This window comes from Sprattus sprattus (genome assembly GCF_963457725.1).
Source record: "Sprattus sprattus genome assembly, chromosome: 16".
NCBI lineage: Eukaryota > Metazoa > Chordata > Actinopteri > Clupeiformes > Clupeidae > Sprattus > Sprattus sprattus.
In genome coordinates, this window is record NC_137914.1 from 11,214,095 (window position 1) to 11,232,072 (window position 17,978).

The window sequence follows — 17,978 nt, forward strand, 5'->3', positions numbered from 1 at the left end:
GCTTACCGCCCTCTGCTGGAGAAACTACATTACTGACCTGATCAGCAATACCAAACCTTTATCGTTTTTTCTGTATGTTATACTGTAATGTGTAATAAGCTTAATATGTGTGACAGTACTGAAGCAGTGGCATACATACTACCATTTGTTTGTCACTGGCATTGTTCTTTTTCTGGTCGGATACAACACCAAAACTGAGCCTTTTCCTAAACATGTCTTTTCTCTTGAAGCCTTTTTAGGGTTGTCATGACATACTGACATACTGACAATGTGTCACCTGATATACTCCGACAGAACTAAGAACTAAGTGCAAGAACTAATCAACTAAAAACAGGCTTAGTCTATCTTTGCCATGATACTGAACCATTCCCTGAAGTAGCTCGATGAGTAGCATGCAGGCAATGCACCAAGCAGGAAGTAAAGTAATAGGCTGTGAGCAGGGCAACGACTGACAGCTACGCTGGGAAAACCCTAAAATATTGTTATTTGATATCCAGGTGCTGGGCTGGTCTATTTGACACTCTGTCACATGGTCTTCTTAGACCTACAGAAATCACATTGTTATAAATCCTAACGCTCACCTCTCATAGACCTTCTTTAAGGAAACAAGTACACCTGTGGAACATAATGAATCTCCTAACAGGAATGATCTAATTTGACAAAGCTGTAGGCTGGCTTTAGAATTTGCTATGGGTTTCATTAATTCAGCTATTGTGGCGCAGATGTTGCGCAAAACATAACAACTTGAACAAAACATAACAACAAATGTTTCCTTAATTACCCAATGTGTCCAGTATCCGTTTAAGGAAGTGCTAGATGAGATGATGAATAAGACATCTGGAAGTGTTTTACTCAAATACACACGCGCACCAAAAATGAAGCTGTGAATGTTCACATTTGTGTGAGCTCTTGTGCTGGAGGGTCACCAGTGTGGACCTACAAATGGATCTCGACAGAGAGGGACAGTGGACCACATGTCTCCTTGGTCTCCCTGTCTCTTCATACAATTCAACCAAAATGGGTTGTCTTGTGTTTTGCTGGATAGAATGAAGGTCCTCGCAACATCTTGGGATAATTTAACATTTTTAATAAAAAAAAATTAAAAAAACACACCAATATGCTTGTTTTCACCTGATTTCAACCAATTTCCTGTTGACAACTTCTTTAACCCATTAAATATGTCTTTTGCTTCAGTTTGATACAAACATACTACATGTTTTAAGTGTCTTTAGTAATAGAAATAAATACAAAACAGCATACATGTGCATGTTTTCATGTTTTCAGTTTCTGTCGAAAGTTAAGTTCCTGTTTCTGTAGAAAATGACTAGCTATAATATTTTATGGCTATGGTGCATTTGGGTCTCCACCTCCTCCATCATCCTCCAGTGTTGAAAAGACATTTTGGTATCTAGTAATTCCCTCGAGAGACGTCTATGTGTCCCCAAGTAAACTGTTGTGAAGCTTTTCAGGACAAACAGGCTGTTGTGTGTGCCTTGCCGGAGGTGAGGGGCCCAGCACATTTGCTTTGACATATGCATTGCAAACTGCTATACAATATCTTGTTCTGGCCTAGGTCTATACTGCCAGCGCCTTAGCACTTCGTTCAATTCATACTTTGGATCCATATTGTTAAAGTTGTAATTTTACCACAGCAGTAGGAGCCTCAATTGCCCATAAGGCCGGAATTGTTAAACCTTTTGATTCTTTGGCACACACTTATTTCGAGAGAGAGTTCATATGTTTGGAAACTATCTTAGCTCTTCTCTCATTGGCATAAAATGAATATCAGGGAAGATGTTTGGTCTCCTTCAGTTCATGGTCTTAGCTATGCCCTTAATGTAAGAACTCATCTATAATATAACAGGCATCTTCAATCTACTATAAATCACTTTAAATGGGTTGAGAGTAATTGGTTCTCCGTAATTTTCTAATTCTATAGGACACATGAAAAGATGTTTCCTCTACTCAACAGATGAATGGTGAAGGCACAATGCAAAGTAAATGACTTAACCTGGAAATGCAATAAGTGGAATGTTTTCAATAATCTTATTGTGGCCCCTTGTGTATGAGTATTGGTACACAAGTACATTTTCCTTCTCAGTGTTTCAGAGATGACAAGATCAAGTACTGGTCAACTGGTGGTGTTGGGGTGTAGGGTTGGGTTTACTTTTCTTCAATTTCTTTAAGACTTGCTTTAAGTTTTATCTTTCTTATATTATTATGTGACCATTTTAAGCATTTACATGAATTCTAAGTCAGACATTTTTTGAAGGCTCATTCAATCAAGTATTGATATGGTATATTCTTTAAAAACTTCTGTCTCTTTGTTTTCTCAGATGACGTCTGACAATACCTTTAATGTGTGGATCAGTATTACATGTGATAGACGTCTGCTGGAAATATGCACTATTTTACAAATCACACTGTTCATTTTTGCTTGACTCAAGAGAAAAAAAACGATCCTTGCTTTTTAGAAATGGCTCCACTCTGACAAAAACTTTCTTATAAAAACTAACTCTGACAGATGGCAGAGGAGGTATCATGGGTTAACCCTGCCTTGCCAAGCCAACTGCATAGGGCTGCTAGAGGAAACCAGTCACTAATGGATTTAAATTCCAATTTGCATGACTGTTGCATGGGGACCAAGTGAATATACTTGTTTTTTTCTGACTTGTAAAGTTATTTTATTATTTAGCTGTTGTGTTGTTTTGGTTGGCTACATTGGTTAAGCAGCTTGCTAAACAGTTATAAGCCTAATTGTAGCTCATTTAAACATGTCAGCCTGTAATCTGGGTTGGAATGTAAACAAAAACAAAAAAAAAACATCCACAATGAGCAATTGAATCAAACCGCAGCAACCATACATATCCACCAGGAGGAGCTTTGTGTGCTTTTCCCAGTAATTGGTGCGACACCACAAATGGATTCAATTAGCCAGACCATGGGTAACTAATGGGAAAATACATATCAGGGATAGTGGATTTTGCTGCAGAGGAGAAAACGTCAGAAAACTGAGAAAACGTCTCGTAAATATTTGTAAATGCACGAACCATGATCCACAAATATACATATAGTTTAGGCTCTGTTGTGGGACGTTTGTAAACGCTCGCTATAGAATTTCCTTTTTTCTCAACGACTTCGTAGTTTAGGTTAGACTACTCCTACATACACTATGGCCTGAACAAGACTGCCATCTAGTGGTCTTTCCAATGCCCTTGGTTGGAGAGGGAAGGGGCATATGTGTGGATCAGGACCTAATTGTGTGGATCGTAAATGTCTCATAATCCTGTCAGTGGAAGCTGGGATGAATGGGTGTTGGATGATCCATTAATGCAGAATCGACACTTCACACGCAGAATTACAGTTTTACAAATACATTTTCACGACAAACACACATGCGGTGTATTTTAAATATTATAAAGTATGTGTTTACAAATAGACATTACTTAGGTTAACATCATAAAAAGTAGCCTAAGGAGTTCTGTATTTGTGGATAGAAAACTATTTGTAAATGATTGCATACTTGTGGATCATGGTCCATGCATTTACAAATCATTTTGGGAAGGGAGTTCTGAGTTGTGCTATACTGAATTGGTTATTTAATTTGAGGGCTAGCTTCTGCTTCTTCCTGGAGAATTTGGTGACATAAAGTGACACAAAGTGCTCTGTAGTTCGTTAGGCTATTTGTCCCTAGCAACAGAGCTATAACTGGTAGGCCTATCTATAGGTCTTACGGAGACGACATACACATGCATGAGTCTTTCAAACATAATTTAACTACCACATGCATTGTTTTGTCCAAATCCTTATTCATTCTCTCATACAGATTTTCGTAAAACCCGGGACAACGCCAAAAGGCTCACAAAAATAAAGAAGCGACGTATAGGCCTTTGAGAACCGTTATCTCCAGACGGCAGCCATGCATATACACCTTGGTTTACAAAACAAAAGCTGACTTGTTTTCTGATATTCAAACAGTATGATGTTAACATGAAATTTGATTTCTGTCTATAAAAACCTCATAAATGTTTGATCCGTTATGCATAACTGTATATGTTGGGAAACCTCATTCTAATTGGCTACTGCTTTCCTTGAAAAACACTTTATTGTTGCATTGAATCTACCATAGTCGTTGTGCATCTACAAATGTGGGCCTATTGCTACTTCATATTACTTACCTAATTGCTTATCTAATTGTTATTTTTTACTAAAATTGGACAGATGAATTATTAAAAATGTTCAGTTTAGTAGCTGGAATCTAGGGGGGACTGTAATTTTTACCTTTTTACTTTTTCATGTTATTAAATTGTGCCTCCCGAGTATGTCCCAGCCTGGACCCCCATCAAAAGTCTTCTACACCAGCCCGTGATCGCAGTAGTCTGTTCTTATTGCATCCACCTCTGGATCCTTATAATGTAAGCTAACCTGCTGTTTAAGGTGTTTCCTCTCATAAACCTGGCTGGCAGCTAAACGGACGTCAGAGCCAATTAAAGAACCAACAACCACAACTAAAAGAAAGTCGTTGACAGTGAGCGTGACATAGGTCTAATTGGTTCAGGTAACTATTAAACCCCTGGGTCAACAACGTAGTCTGGCATGACCACACGTAGAAAATTGAATTGAATGCTGCAACGCCTACAATAATTATTTGTCTTAATTCTGAGGGAACGGCATGCATTAAGAAGCCGAAATAAAGAAAACGGACACAAGAATACAAAACAAAGTCCCGACCTAATTTAGGGCCTGTCGAAGTTAACTAGCCTAAATGGGCTATTTCAATTCCGCCGAAACGACGCCAGTGAAGGTTTGGCGTTGTCACCTCACCTTTCATCCATCCTTCTCCTCCGCCTCCCTCACTTTCTCTTTCATCCCCCTCATTTCCCCTCACTCCTGTCAAACTGCGTCTTTCATGTGGAGCTCTGTCTTTATATCACTCGTGTGCCACCAGTTTCTCGTGGTTCCTGTTTTCACACATTTAATCAGTGTAGGCTCATGAAACTCTCACACTAAACTTTCACATGGCGCAAATGGATCAGCTGGAAAGTTACAAACACAAAACTAAATCTTGTTCAGTTTACAGAGAAAAGTAAAATGCTGCCATTATTCTCAAAAGGCTAACTCGTTCGTAGGCTAAACACATAATCACTGGTTTTTACTTTAAAGCACACTACTTCTGTGCTAATAGGCTACTACTTACAGATGTGTCAACTCCATTCCTTTCACGAATGGAGTTAAAAGTATCCTACATAAAAATACTAAGCCATGCCTGCTCTTTATTAGTGTATAACTGCGATGCAGTGTATTGATAGTCATGTATTTTAAATAGGTTACACTATGAGCCCATGCCGTGTGTTTAGCCAATCAGTAAAATTTCAGGGAAAAGTCACGATTTCTGTCTTTATTTCCAGAATTCAGAGACAAAGGCAGGTGCAGACGGATTAAGTGGGGTGGGGCAATAAGACAAGGGCGGACCTTGGACGTCAGAAGCAAATAACTTGGAGGAGTAACCAAACGTGAGACGCTCCAACTACATATTGGACGTGAAAGCGAAGAGGCGTTCTCATCTCACATCGCCTATAAGAATCTTTCTGGTGCTTCATATGGTGACTCTTCAAAGCCACCTGTCAGTTAGGACAGGCGTTCTCCTAAACCGGAGCGTTACCGATATCCTTCAGGACATGGAATAGAGAAAATAATACTGGGACTGGAGCGGCAAGCACTGCCAGGTTTTGTAAAGGGGAAAAAAACTACCTACCTCGTTTTTATAATCGAAAAGTGGGATTATTATCTCTGAAGTTATTTATGTAAATTGGGCTACTTGTTTGGCTGTAGCCTAGATTTTGTACCTTCTGCGCGCTAGCAAATCAAATGCTTTTGCACCAGTTTGTTAAGGGGACATTGGAGACAATGCATCCTACAATTAAAAAAGACACTACTTTCACAAAGATATTTGTGGGTGGTTTACCTTATCATACCACGGATGCATCTCTTCGAAAATATTTCGAAACTTTCGGGGATATCGACGAAGCAGTTGTAATAACTGACAGACAGACCGGGAAATCGCGAGGATACGGATTTGTAAGTAGACACTGGAAAAAAGCAAATTTCCTCAGATGAACTAACATCTCTGTGTTATAGTTGTATGACTGCGACGCATATGTTAATAGGAGTTCTAGTGCCTACTGGTCAAAGGAGGCTAATGATTCAACTACTTATAAGCCTATAGCTCTGACGTTGGCTGTAAACGGACAAACTGAAAATAGTCTATTAATTCACCTAAAAAAGACTCGATTGGTTTGATAGAACCGACCTGCCTTTTGCCGTCTGCTAATTATTCAATAAGTAACTGGCACGTCCTTGTAAGGATAGCTGCATGTTCGGTGAGATACGAATTTTAAATCATAGAAGTCCATGTAAACTATTTACTATTGTCTGTTAAATAGTCCACTGGTGAGAGAAAGTCATTCATCTTTCTCTCCTCGTCTCCCCCCCCTCACACAGAGAGATAGGGACTGATGGACACGTGTCTTCAGCCTACTTCAAGGTTAAATGTACTCGTCTGTTTCCCTCCGGAAGCGATGTTTCATTGTTCTAGATACGCTCGTTATTGTTCCAGGTGTAGGCTCATGCCAGATGACCCTGGTGAACGAGTAAAAATATCCAACGGGAAATCAGTCTACAGCTCTTTCTTTGTATATCATTAATGTTGAGCCACGGGTTTTCCCCACACACGCATGGTCTTCAGGCTTGACTGGGTGATTACTGGTAGTTGTGGACAGTAATTGGCCATTTGGACGGATTAAATCTATGGATTTTGTGCTAAAGACTCAAGTGATTGTAGTACATTTGCGAATTAGAGGGATATGTCCATAAGTATGTGCGTCCAAAGGGCAGCTTTAAAAGCAGTATGTATGGGGGAGCGCTTAACGTTAAATGTAGTCCTTGTTGATATTGAGCAAAGTGTATGACATGGACAATTCTGTAGTTGTGTGTGTGTGTGTGTGTGTGTGTGTGTGTGTGTGTGTGTGTGTGTGTGTGTGTGTGCGCGTGTGTGAGAGAGAAACGTTGTGGGTGTCATATAACACCATAAATAGATTATTCTTTTAGAAGTGTGTCAGATATCACTCCATCACAAAAAAGGCATTAACCAGTGTTGTAGGCCTACAGTGAATTGCTATTAGTCCTGCGGTTACCATTCAGCCTGGGTTCAAATACAGCTAACCGGCCTAGAGGAGATTGCTGATATTCCAGTAGGTTGACTGTCTTTGTTTACTTAATATGGAGGTACAAAGCAACTAGACTAAAACAGATCTACCCGGTTGCTTGAAGACAATGTTATATTGATGAGTCTCTCTCTCGCTCTCTCTCTCTTTCTTTCTTTCTTTCTCTCTTTCTTTCTTTCTTTCTCTCTCTTGCTCTCTCTGTGTGTGTGTGTGTGAGACTCATCCCTCCAAAGGCTGCTCAGCAGCAGCCACAGAAGTGTGACACAGTCAGCTCCCCTCTGACAGTTGGGGCTTTGAGATAAGGCCTTCGTTTTGTTTTTACTTCCCCTTTCCACTTGCTGCCAAGGTGCAATCTTGTACGTGTCAGAAGCGGTGTCAAATAAAAAAGGGAGGGAAAAACGGCGTGTTTTCCACTCTCTCTATTGTCATTCGTTTTTTGCACCCTTGAATATCCTGACACCCCCACCACCACAAACCTCAATCACACAAATTCCACTAAAAGAATTTCAACCCAAAGACGAGAGGAGAGACTGAACTACAGAGATAATTCTCACAAGGGCTCCATAGCCTTGATGTTTTCCCAGTGTGTTCACTGTTCTCCGTTTCATCATTTTACTTACCGGGCTTGTGACTACTGGGATAATTAATCTGGCCACAGCTGTGGGCCTGTGTGTATGTACTTTTGTTGATCGCAAGTAAGAATGTTTGACTGTTTTTGTAACACATAGCCTTCACAAGTGTTTTTGTAACACATAGCCTCTTCCTTGGAGAAAGCCAAATCATTACTCTCTGCTGATCGTGTGATAGAAACCAGAGGCCAGAGACTGTTCCGCAGCTGCTTCTATGCTGTTGTATAACCTCTTAGCCCAGGAGACTACAGCAGATAGGGTTATAACTGTGTGTGCATAGCTCAGATGGAAGATGTGCTCAGATGTAACATACACACATACTCACACACAGTTTATGACCCTTCACATGGATCTTAAGGGCATTCTTAGAATCCAGTTGAGCGGTTACTTTCTTCTCTACTTAGGTCAATCCTAGTCTACACTGCATTACTCCACTGAATGTAGCTAGTCTGTTGTGCTGTACTTAGGTCAGTTCCAAACAAGTTTGCTGTACTACAGTACACTATTTCAATCACCTCCTTCATGTTTTCCAGTGTGTTGTACTGTACCATATTCAACTGTACTTCACTATACTCAAGGCTATTCTACTTCCATATCCCTCTGTGCCCACCCTCTCAAGATCACACACTCTTTCATAGGCTAAGTGAGCTCATGGGACATGCCTGCCAATCTACCCCACAGCCCTTGAGTCTGAAACGACTACAAAGATTTCGGAGCACAAATTGGAAAACATTTCTCCCAAGACTCAAAATGGAGTTTAAATGGGTTAGTTAGATTAAGGTGGCAACAGCGAGGGAAAGAAAGAGGGGAAAGCATCAGGGATTTCCCCCTTGGATCTTGCCACCTAATCAATTTAATTTCATCATGCACTGGCTCCTTTTAAGAAGATCTCCATGTTGGGAAGGGATGATTCTTCAGCAGCACTCATCTCTATTATGTTCTGACATTGGCAATGTATAGCATGTAGTATGACTTCCTGTTGACATGGCTTTTATTTCTGTGTCAGGTTACTATGATCGACAGGGGGGCAGCTGAACGAGCCTGTAAAGACCCAAACCCCATCATCGACGGCCGCAAAGCCAACGTCAACCTGGCCTACCTGGGAGCAAAGCCTCGCAGCCCACAAACAGGTGAGTCGTGTTCCCTGTGGGGAAATTCTAAACAAACGGTGACCGTTACCTTCAGGATAAGTAGGTGTGTACACAGTCCTGGCTCTGTAGATGGGCCATACACTATTCCAGCCAATCCACATTACTTCAGTAGCCCTAATAAATCAAAGTTTCGACAGTGTCAAGGAACTACCCCTTTAAGACTGCAGACCAAAATGTCAGGTCTGGCTGTGGTGTCCACAGATTTACTGCGTGTCTTTCTGTGTCACTCTGTAATATGCCCAGAGCTCCAAAGCAAGGAGGCAACAGAGATGCCAGACAGCCTTTACCATTACTGCAGTCTGTGTCTGTCTCCCTGTGAGCTTTAGGCATGTGTTGTTGCTGCATGGCTCCGTCTGTGTCTGTGTCACGTAATCACAGCTCTTGCAAGCCGTCAGCCGTTTCCCATTGCTTCACAATAGTTTCTGTCCTCTCTCACACACACAACACCTAACAGTTAGAATGAACACACACACTGACTCACCACAAATTGACATTTCATCATAGACTCGCTCCAAAACATCTGTTCGTCTGCTGTTGTGCTGTGCTCCATAGGGCCTCAAGCATGTTAACACTAGCCTGAAAGTCCTGAAGATCCACTATCCGTGCTCCTTTGACTCTGCCAAGGAGGTTATGTTTTCGTTGGTGTTTTTCTTGTCGATCTGTTTGCCTGTCGGTCTGTTTGCCTGTCTGTTTGCCTGTCAACAGGTTTAAGAAAGAAACTGCCAGGCCAATTTTCATGAAACTTAGGGCCATGCTGAAACATGGGCCAAGTGTTTTGTAATCTGTTGGGGATACTGATAAGTGAAACGGCGCGCTTGTTTTATCCACAAACAGTAGGAAGCAGAGGGCAGAGAACTGTTAGAGAGATGCCTGAAATGAATGCGTGCCCCGGGAAGAGGAAAAGGGAGAGCAGAGAGAAATGGAGATAAAGATGGAGCAGGAGAGCAAGTCTTTACTTCTATCTTCGGCCTCTTCAGTGATTCATCGTAAATCGTGTGTGTGTGTGTGTGTGTGCGTGTGCGTGTGTGTGTGTGTGTGTGTGTGTGTGTGTGTGGGGGGGGGGGTTGTTGAGAGTTCAGGGGGGCTGTGTCTGACCTGTCTGACTCAGCCTCAGCTGATGCATTGTGAGTGCTGGGTAGTCACCGATGTGTTCTCATCATCTCTGTTTTTGTGTGCGTGTGTGAGAGAGAAACAGAAAGCAAGAGGGCAAGTCGGGCAGAGCTGCAGGAAGAGTTAGTCAAGCGAGAGATGTTTCTCATCAGTGTCTCTCCAGATTGGCTGTTGCGCTTTCAAATAAACAGGCTGGAGTTTTTTCAGTTCAGTGAGTGAACAGGGGAAGGCAGAGAGGCATAAGCAATGAGAGAACTGGGGGTGGGTGGGGTGGGGGGGGGGGGATGGATGTTTTGAGAAAAGGGTGGGGGAGGGAAAGAAAAGAATCTGAGCAAAAAAAAAAGAACTGGGAAGTCGAGGATCAAGGAGAAGTGGTCTAATGGTATAATTTAACTAAAAGATCAAACGACCACTGCCTTTAACCCCATGTGTGTGTGTGTGTTATGTGATCTCTCCTCTATCTCTCACTTTGTGTCTTTCTTTTCAGAAATGTGATTTCCCCCCCTCCTAATTCCTTGTGTTTTGTACCCTACAGGTCTCTCTATTGGTGTGCAGCAGATCCACCCCTCTCTGTTACAGAGACAGTATGGGTAAGCCAGAGCACCACAGAACACATCTTTTCTCATCCTGAAATCAGTCTATCCATGTCTCTCTTCACAATCATTTCATCTTTGTGAAAGTTCTGTCCAAACAGAAGAGTCTCATCTCTGTCTCCTTGATCTCTCTCTCTCTCTCTCTCTCTCTCTCTCTCTCTCTCTCTCTGTGTCTCTGTCTCACACACACACTCATGCTGACGCTCTCTCATACACATACACAGGCTCTCTCTTTCTCTCTCTCTCTCTCTGTCTGGGGTTGTGTGTTTACTATCCTGGCTCTGTTTACCGTGGGTTTATTTTGGGCCCAGGCCTGTTTTTCTTGCTGCTCTGTGCTCGGCTCCTTTCACAGGCCATTAGTGCGCTAAGGAGTCCAGCTCCCCTCTCCCCGTCAGGCCTGACCTGCTTGTCAGCAGGGTCAACAAGTCTCATATACTTACACATACGCGACACACACACACACACACACACACACACACACACACACACACACACACACACACACACACACACACACACACACACACACACACACACACACACACACACACACGTACGTGTGTGTGTGTGTGTGTGTGAGATAGATATATATATATACACACACATAGTCTTAGGGACACATACTGGATGCACTCGTATGTGTATGCCTAAGTATGCATACATAGAAACTCCCATGGGCAATAAAATAATGCACTTTAATAAACAATTTCCCCCCACTTTCACTGGCACACATACATCCACACACCTACACTCACTCACACATACTTGTCACCGCTGCAGGAACTTTGTAGTGTAAACAGGTCTTGTAGGGTCTGGAGTGGGGACGAAGCCTGTTTAGAGGAGAGGGCTCGGGGTCTAGTCTCTGTCTGGTGTCAGGCTGTGGAGGACATGATGGAGGTTCTGCTCTCCTACCACCTGCACTCTGATTGGATGTCCTCCTTACCTCCATCCTCTGATTGGACGACCTTTGTCAGTCTCAGAGGAAAACACTCCAATCCTCTGTAATGGGTTCCAAAATATTCCACTGTGACTAAGGAACTGGTTCTCTCTCTGTGACGCTGTTGTGACAAGTCTGTTTAAAAACAACACAGAAGAAAGAAGAAGAAGAAAAACGGTATGACGTACACTGTTATTATTAGCCACACAAAGTTGGGATGAGTTTGTTATTCGTCTTCATGTTTACGAAGTGCAGGGACAGTTTGGTCCCCTCCACTCGTCGTAACCATGGAAACGATGACATTTGTTATGCTGTGAGGTCGGTCCAGGAGGGGCTCCAGATTTTTCAGAGAGGGACAGGAGACCCCTTCAGAAGGCCCAGTTTAAACTTCACGGCTCAATGATTATTAAAATTTCAGCTGCCACTCTTGAATTATTGAAGAGGATTGGTTAAGGGGGATTTGGGAGTGGCCCTAAGGGCTTATGAATTAGTGAATGTGGCTTGATTGCATTGACTATGAGACAGATCCGTTGCCCACTCAATGGAGGTGTCTGGGCGTCGCTGCCCACACCTCTTTCCTCATCTTCTTAAGCAGATAACGACCTTTAACACACATATCAATAAACCCTGTTTACAGACCTTAATAAACATTGTGTGGATGTGAGGATACTTTTTTGTATTAATTTTTTACTTCAGACTGCTAGCTGTGTGTTGCATTGCTTGTAAAGCAAAACCAAACCCAGGAAAACTGTCCTGTTCAGTTGATGATGCTGCTCTGAACCCCTTAAAGGAGGTGAACTGCACACACATCAAATGGCTGTGTGAGGGGAAAAAAAGCTTTACCAGTTCATCCCAATTTGAATCCTTTTTACGTCTGCCTATGGTAGAGTTCCATTATGTCTGATTAAGCTAGTTTACAAGCCCATTGTGTGCTGCTGACTGTGTGAAATGTCTTTGTTGGGACAGGTGCTCTGAGTCCATTATGGGAGGCTCATGGTGTTTAAACCGTGGACGCAACAGCACTTAGGCAGTTTATTTTAGAGAGACACTTCATTTGAATGCTGAAGAGAGACATGCTGGGCAAAGCTTGAGTAATATATGACGACATGTCTTAAACAGTGTCCAGATTTATGTAGAGGCTACTGCAGTCAAAGTTAACATGAACTCTTTCCAAAGTAGGTTTTGTAACTCCTTGTTTGCTCACCAACTACTCTGTCACTACTTGGACAAAAACAGTTCTTTTTTTGTTCTGTTGCTAAATTGATTCTTTCCTCCCTCTGTGGCCGGTCGGCCTGTCCTTGTTTGGTAAAGGGGGAGCCCGGGGGAGGGGTCTGAAGGAGAAGCCCTGTGCCCGTGGCCCCGGCTCTGTGTTGGCACGCCGGCCTCAACACCCATCTGCTCGCTGGCAGGGCACACATCACGCTTCTCTCTGGAGAGAGACGCACAGAGGCTGGCACCATTTTCTCTTATTTTCCCCTCCCTCTTTTTTTTTAAAAACCATGAAGAGGAAGAGGGTTGTGGTGGAAGGCTATTGCACATTTCCTGTGCAAACAGACACAGGCTAGGCCTGCACTAGGCTAGGCTAGGCACTAAAGAGGGGGATTAGAGACTGGGAGACACTGGGAACATTAAGCCCTGGGTGGGGAGAGGCAGAACAGAGCTGGGGGAGGGCAGGGAGTGGAGGAGGGGGAGGGCTGCAGAGTAAACTAAAGATCCTAACTTTGCTGAACTTGCAGTGTGCGGATCATTCATCCACAGCATCTGTGCCACCTTCAAAACACTCTCCGGTCTCTCTGTCGCCTCCCCCACTGCAAACTCCCACTCCTTCAGTCACTTTCAAGTAGGTTAGCGTTAGCCCATGTCCTCTGTGATTGTCTCTTGTCTCCTCTTTTCCTCTCTCTCTCTCTCTCATTCATTTCTCTGGTTCTCCCTGAAGGTGGGGGAAGCTTTTCTGTCGTTTCTCTCTTCCCCTCTGGCGTATCTGCCCTCACCCATGGGGGCTAATTATAAACCTCTCGCTCAGCAAGCCCACACGTTTAGAGGCTGAGCTGAACCCACCATCATGGGCTCACAACCAGTGCCTAGGGCCATGAGCTTTCCCTACGGTTTCCTCTCCTATATGATCCCATACTGGTGAGGTCAGTATTGGGGGTGTCCTTAGTAAGAGCTTACTTAGAATAGTGTTTTTCTTGCTTAGGAAGGTTCCTAACTGAGTGAAATGACCTGGAAGTTTCTAAGTGGCAGCCATGATGAGAGCTGGTCAAATTATCGAAATGCGTAGGAAAGGTGCTTCAGTGCTTCCTTTCTCATCTCCTTTAGCATAGGGTACACTGGACCACTTGAGAAAAAGATCTGTCGTTGCATAATTACATTGCCTGGATTAAGGGCAGTCGGATTCACTTAGCAACGCGGTTGTCTTTTTTAAATTATTATTCTCTTTCCCATCTTTCCTTGACCTTGATCCATGGAGCTCAAGGAAAAGTGCTCAGGAGAGGACATAGGATGTAACTTTTTTGACTATTCCACTGCAGCCAAGGTTCAGAGAAAAGGGGAAAGATCCTCACCAGTGTTCAGCCTTCTGTACTGATTGATTAGCATGACCCAGAGGTATCAAACTGAGGAATGGGATCAGCCGTCTGTGTGCATGAGTGGAGCAAAAAACACGGCAGATCCTCCAAGATGGCCAATCTGAGAGAACCAACTACTTGAACCGGTTTCTCAAAGGTTTCTCCTAGTGCTGCAGTCATCCTAAAGGCCGATTTATGGTCAGAGGCGTAAGCGTAAGCGCAAGCGCAAGAGGCCCTGCACAGCCTATTGTTCTGGCGGTGAATTTCTTGGCAACACCCCCAACGCAACGCGTAAGCACGTAGCAATTCATGCTCCTTAACTGAGTATATCTCGGCCTTAAGAGAGACCAAGAAAGAACTCCAAATAATACTAATTTATTTCCTTTCCTTTCATGATGAGCATGTGAAACTTTCAGGAACAGACAGAGCCCCTGGTGAAGAGTGTGCTGGGCCATTGTCTGCTGCACTACTCCTCATCTCCCCTCAGCCCTTACCTGGGACTCAGCTGTCCCCACGTTCAGACGCAGGTGAAAGAGGAGGGAGCCACAGCTGTCTGTCTTCCTGTCCATCTCACTCTTCCTCTCGGCGTGGCTCCTTTTTTGTCTCATTTTAGTGTGTATGTGTCTTCTCTGTCTTTTTCTTTCCTTTTTTCTTTCTTTCTTTCTCCATTTTTCTTTCGCTCGATCTTCCTCTGGGTCTGAAGCGGCGTAGTGGGCGGCACAGGCCACAGAGCTCTTTCCTCAGCCCCCGGCGGGAGTAATGACCCCACGTGACCTTGGAGGGGAGGGCAGGGCAGGGGAGCGGCGGAGCAGAATTTCACACTTGCGTGCTCAGGGCAGCGTGTTTTCCGAGGCTGAACTCCACAAGTTACATTTGCCATTTCTCAGCCTTGCTGCTCTCCGCGGACGCCACGAGACGCCCACTGCATATCTCTTCATTAGGCACAATCTGCTCTCCCTCGCTCTGCCTCTCTGTCTCGATTTTATCTCCCTCCATCCCCCCTCGGTTTATCCACTATCTCTCTCTATCTGTCTACTTTCTTCATTATCTTTGGCTCTCTCACCGCTGATCTGCTCACCCATACCTTTTGTCTTTTCTCCCTGTCCCTCTATCTCCATCTACCCTTCAGTTATTTTTCTCTGTCTGTCCGTTTGCGTATTATAGCGTAGCAAGAAGGGACAGGCAGGAGGCAGGGCTCCTCTTCTGCCTCTCCTACCAAGCCACTGTCACTCCCAATACATCAGCCCACAGCAGAGGACAAAGCAGGGCTACAGAAGGAGAATGACACTGCAGATGTGTGTGTGTGTGTGTGTGTGTGTGTGTGTGTGTGTGTGTGTGTGTGTGTGTGTGTGTGTGTGTGTGTGTGTGTGTGTGGTGGCTTGCGTGTTGACAGGATTTTGGAGTGAGAGGCCAGATAGGTTTCAGGCTATGGGTTTCCTATTTTGAGATTTTCAGTATTCCCTTGTTTCTGCATGCTAGTGTGGGGGCGGAGAAGAGATAAGGAACTGTGTGTGTGTTGGGAGGCGTGGGTGTTTGATAAGCACACACAGGCCTGGATCTCTGTGTTTAGGGGTAAGCAACCCAGAGGCTTCCAAAATAACTTCAGTGGTGTGTTTGTCCATCACACCCGCTTGTGTGTGTAGATGTGTTTAGGTTGATGAGTGGGTGAGCGAGAGAAAGAGAGAGAGAGAAGGGATTGCAATGCCATCAGAAGAGGTTAGGAGCAATCTTTGTTTGAGCCTGGTGTCTTTGTTGTGCATACATAACACTTTGGCATTGTCATTTAGCCATTTAATTCATGTTCATCTGAAGCATTTCATATGGATGTTACTGGCCAACCCTAGAAAACGCATCCCCTGGAAAAACACAGGAAATTCCAGTAACCTCACCCAAGACATGATTCTTTCTAAGATTAAAGTAATGTGTGCCTATACGTTCATGTTTTTTTTGTATGCATGAATGCTCATCGAGGGAGACCTCTGTGGGGGATTGTGTGAGCGTTTTGGAAGTGTGAGTTTTCGGTGTGTATTTGTATGCCTTGCGTAGTGCTGTCATTGCCGCAGTTGTAATTATTGTTGTCATGTTTATGTGCATCTGTCTGTGTGCGTATATATGCATGCACACATAGTGTGTGTGTGTGTGTGTGTCGTGTGTGTGTGTGTGTGTCTGTGTGTCTGTGTCTGAGCTTGCGTAGTTCCCAAATGGCTGTGATAATGAATCTTCCTCTGGAGAGCTCTTCTCTCTATTTATAGTGGTCCTCTGGTTTGCAGTGCTGGTGATAATTGCATCCAGGGGTGAGTGAAACACTCCGGGTGTGGCATTGTGGATGGCAGGCTCTCGTGGGTTGGGGCCAGTGTTCTAATGAGATCCGTAAATTCTGTCCTATGGAGCACACACCACCCATACCCATCGCTTACCCCAGCGAGTGTGTGTGTGTGTGTGTGTGTGTGTGTGTGTGTGTGTGTGTGTGTGTGTGTGTGTGTGTGTGTCAGTTTCATTATTTCATTTTTGAGTTGTGTGTGTGTGCGCGTCTGTGTGTGTGCGTCTGTGTATGTTCATGCCTGTTAAGGAGCGCATTTATCTGTGCATGTATATATGCGTGTTTATGAGCTTGAAGAGTATTTCTGTGAGTGTGTTTTCATGTGCTCATGACTGCTCGCTCCTCTCCTTGGCAACCTCCTACCTCCCAGAGGCATGACCTCATCGTGTAGGAGAGATGAGAGGCAACCCCAACCCACCCCCCTCCACAGCAACCCCATGGCTCCCTGCACTCCAACCTCACAGGGGTGGTGCCCCCTCTAGCTCTCTCTCTCTCTCTCTCTCTCTCTCTCTCTCGCTCTTTTCCTCTCTCTCTTTCTCTCTGCAAACTGTGTCTGTGTACATATCTGCATGTGTGTTTGTTAGTGTATGTATTTGTTTTTTGAGTTGGAGTGTTTGTGTGTTTGCAGAGTGTGCTTGTCAAAATGAGTGAGTGTAGAGAGGGAGTGTGTGTGGGTGGGTGGGGGGGTGTTTGTGTATTTGTCTTTTGAGTGTGGGAGGTAGACTATTAGATGCTTTAGAGGCGCTGGATGTCCTAGGGGAGTTCAGTACACTAAACTGAACTGAGACTTATAAACTCGAAATTAATTGTCATCTCTTTCTCTTATCACTTTGTTTTTTCTCTCCCCTTTCTCTTTCTCCAGGTTGGCTCAGCAGTATATGTACTCCCCCCAGGCCTACGTTCAGCCTAGTCTGGTGTTACCAAGCCAGGTCACGTCCGCCATGGGCTCCCCCTATCTGGACTACAGCGCGGCCTACGCGCAGTATGCATCTGCTGCCTTCGAGCAGTACCCTTACGCTGCCTCACCAGGCTTCCTGAGTTACACCTACCCCACCACGACCCACATGGGACCCTCTGCTGCTGCCACCCCTACGCCTGTCCCACCCTCTCTCTCAGCAGGACCCACCTCAGCAGCGACCGCCTTCCTCCAGTACCCCACCCAGCCGCTGCATTTGGACCGCCTGCAGTGAAGAGGAGCGGGTGGAGTAGATTATTGCACTATTACATCATCAAGATGAGATGAAGGGCCGTGATGTCATCAGCGTGGGACTCATTGCCATCAAGTGGAGACCCCAGTCGCTCCCAAAGGGCTTCTTGTTGTACTTTTACAAACAAGCAAAGAAAAACAAAAACACATTAGTTTAAATGAACATTAGTCCTACAATTTTTTTTACCATTTATTAATATTATAATTAATGTTATTTTTCAACATGTATCTTTGTTATTGT

The 17,978-nt window shown here is 44.1% G+C and overlaps 1 protein-coding gene across 1 annotated transcript; it reads left to right on the forward strand.

Annotated features, from left to right (window-relative positions):
• Positions 1–5,868: 5,868 nt before the first annotated feature.
• On the forward strand, positions 5,869–17,978 carry rbm38 (RNA binding motif protein 38; the record flags this gene model as incomplete). Its single annotated transcript, XM_080854101.1, has 4 exons — positions 5,869–6,078; positions 8,859–8,982; positions 10,649–10,703; positions 17,393–17,978. The coding sequence occupies 4 exons, from the start codon at positions 5,869–5,871 to the stop codon at positions 17,718–17,720; spliced, it is 717 nt and encodes a 238-aa protein (XP_080710227.1). The 3' UTR covers positions 17,721–17,978.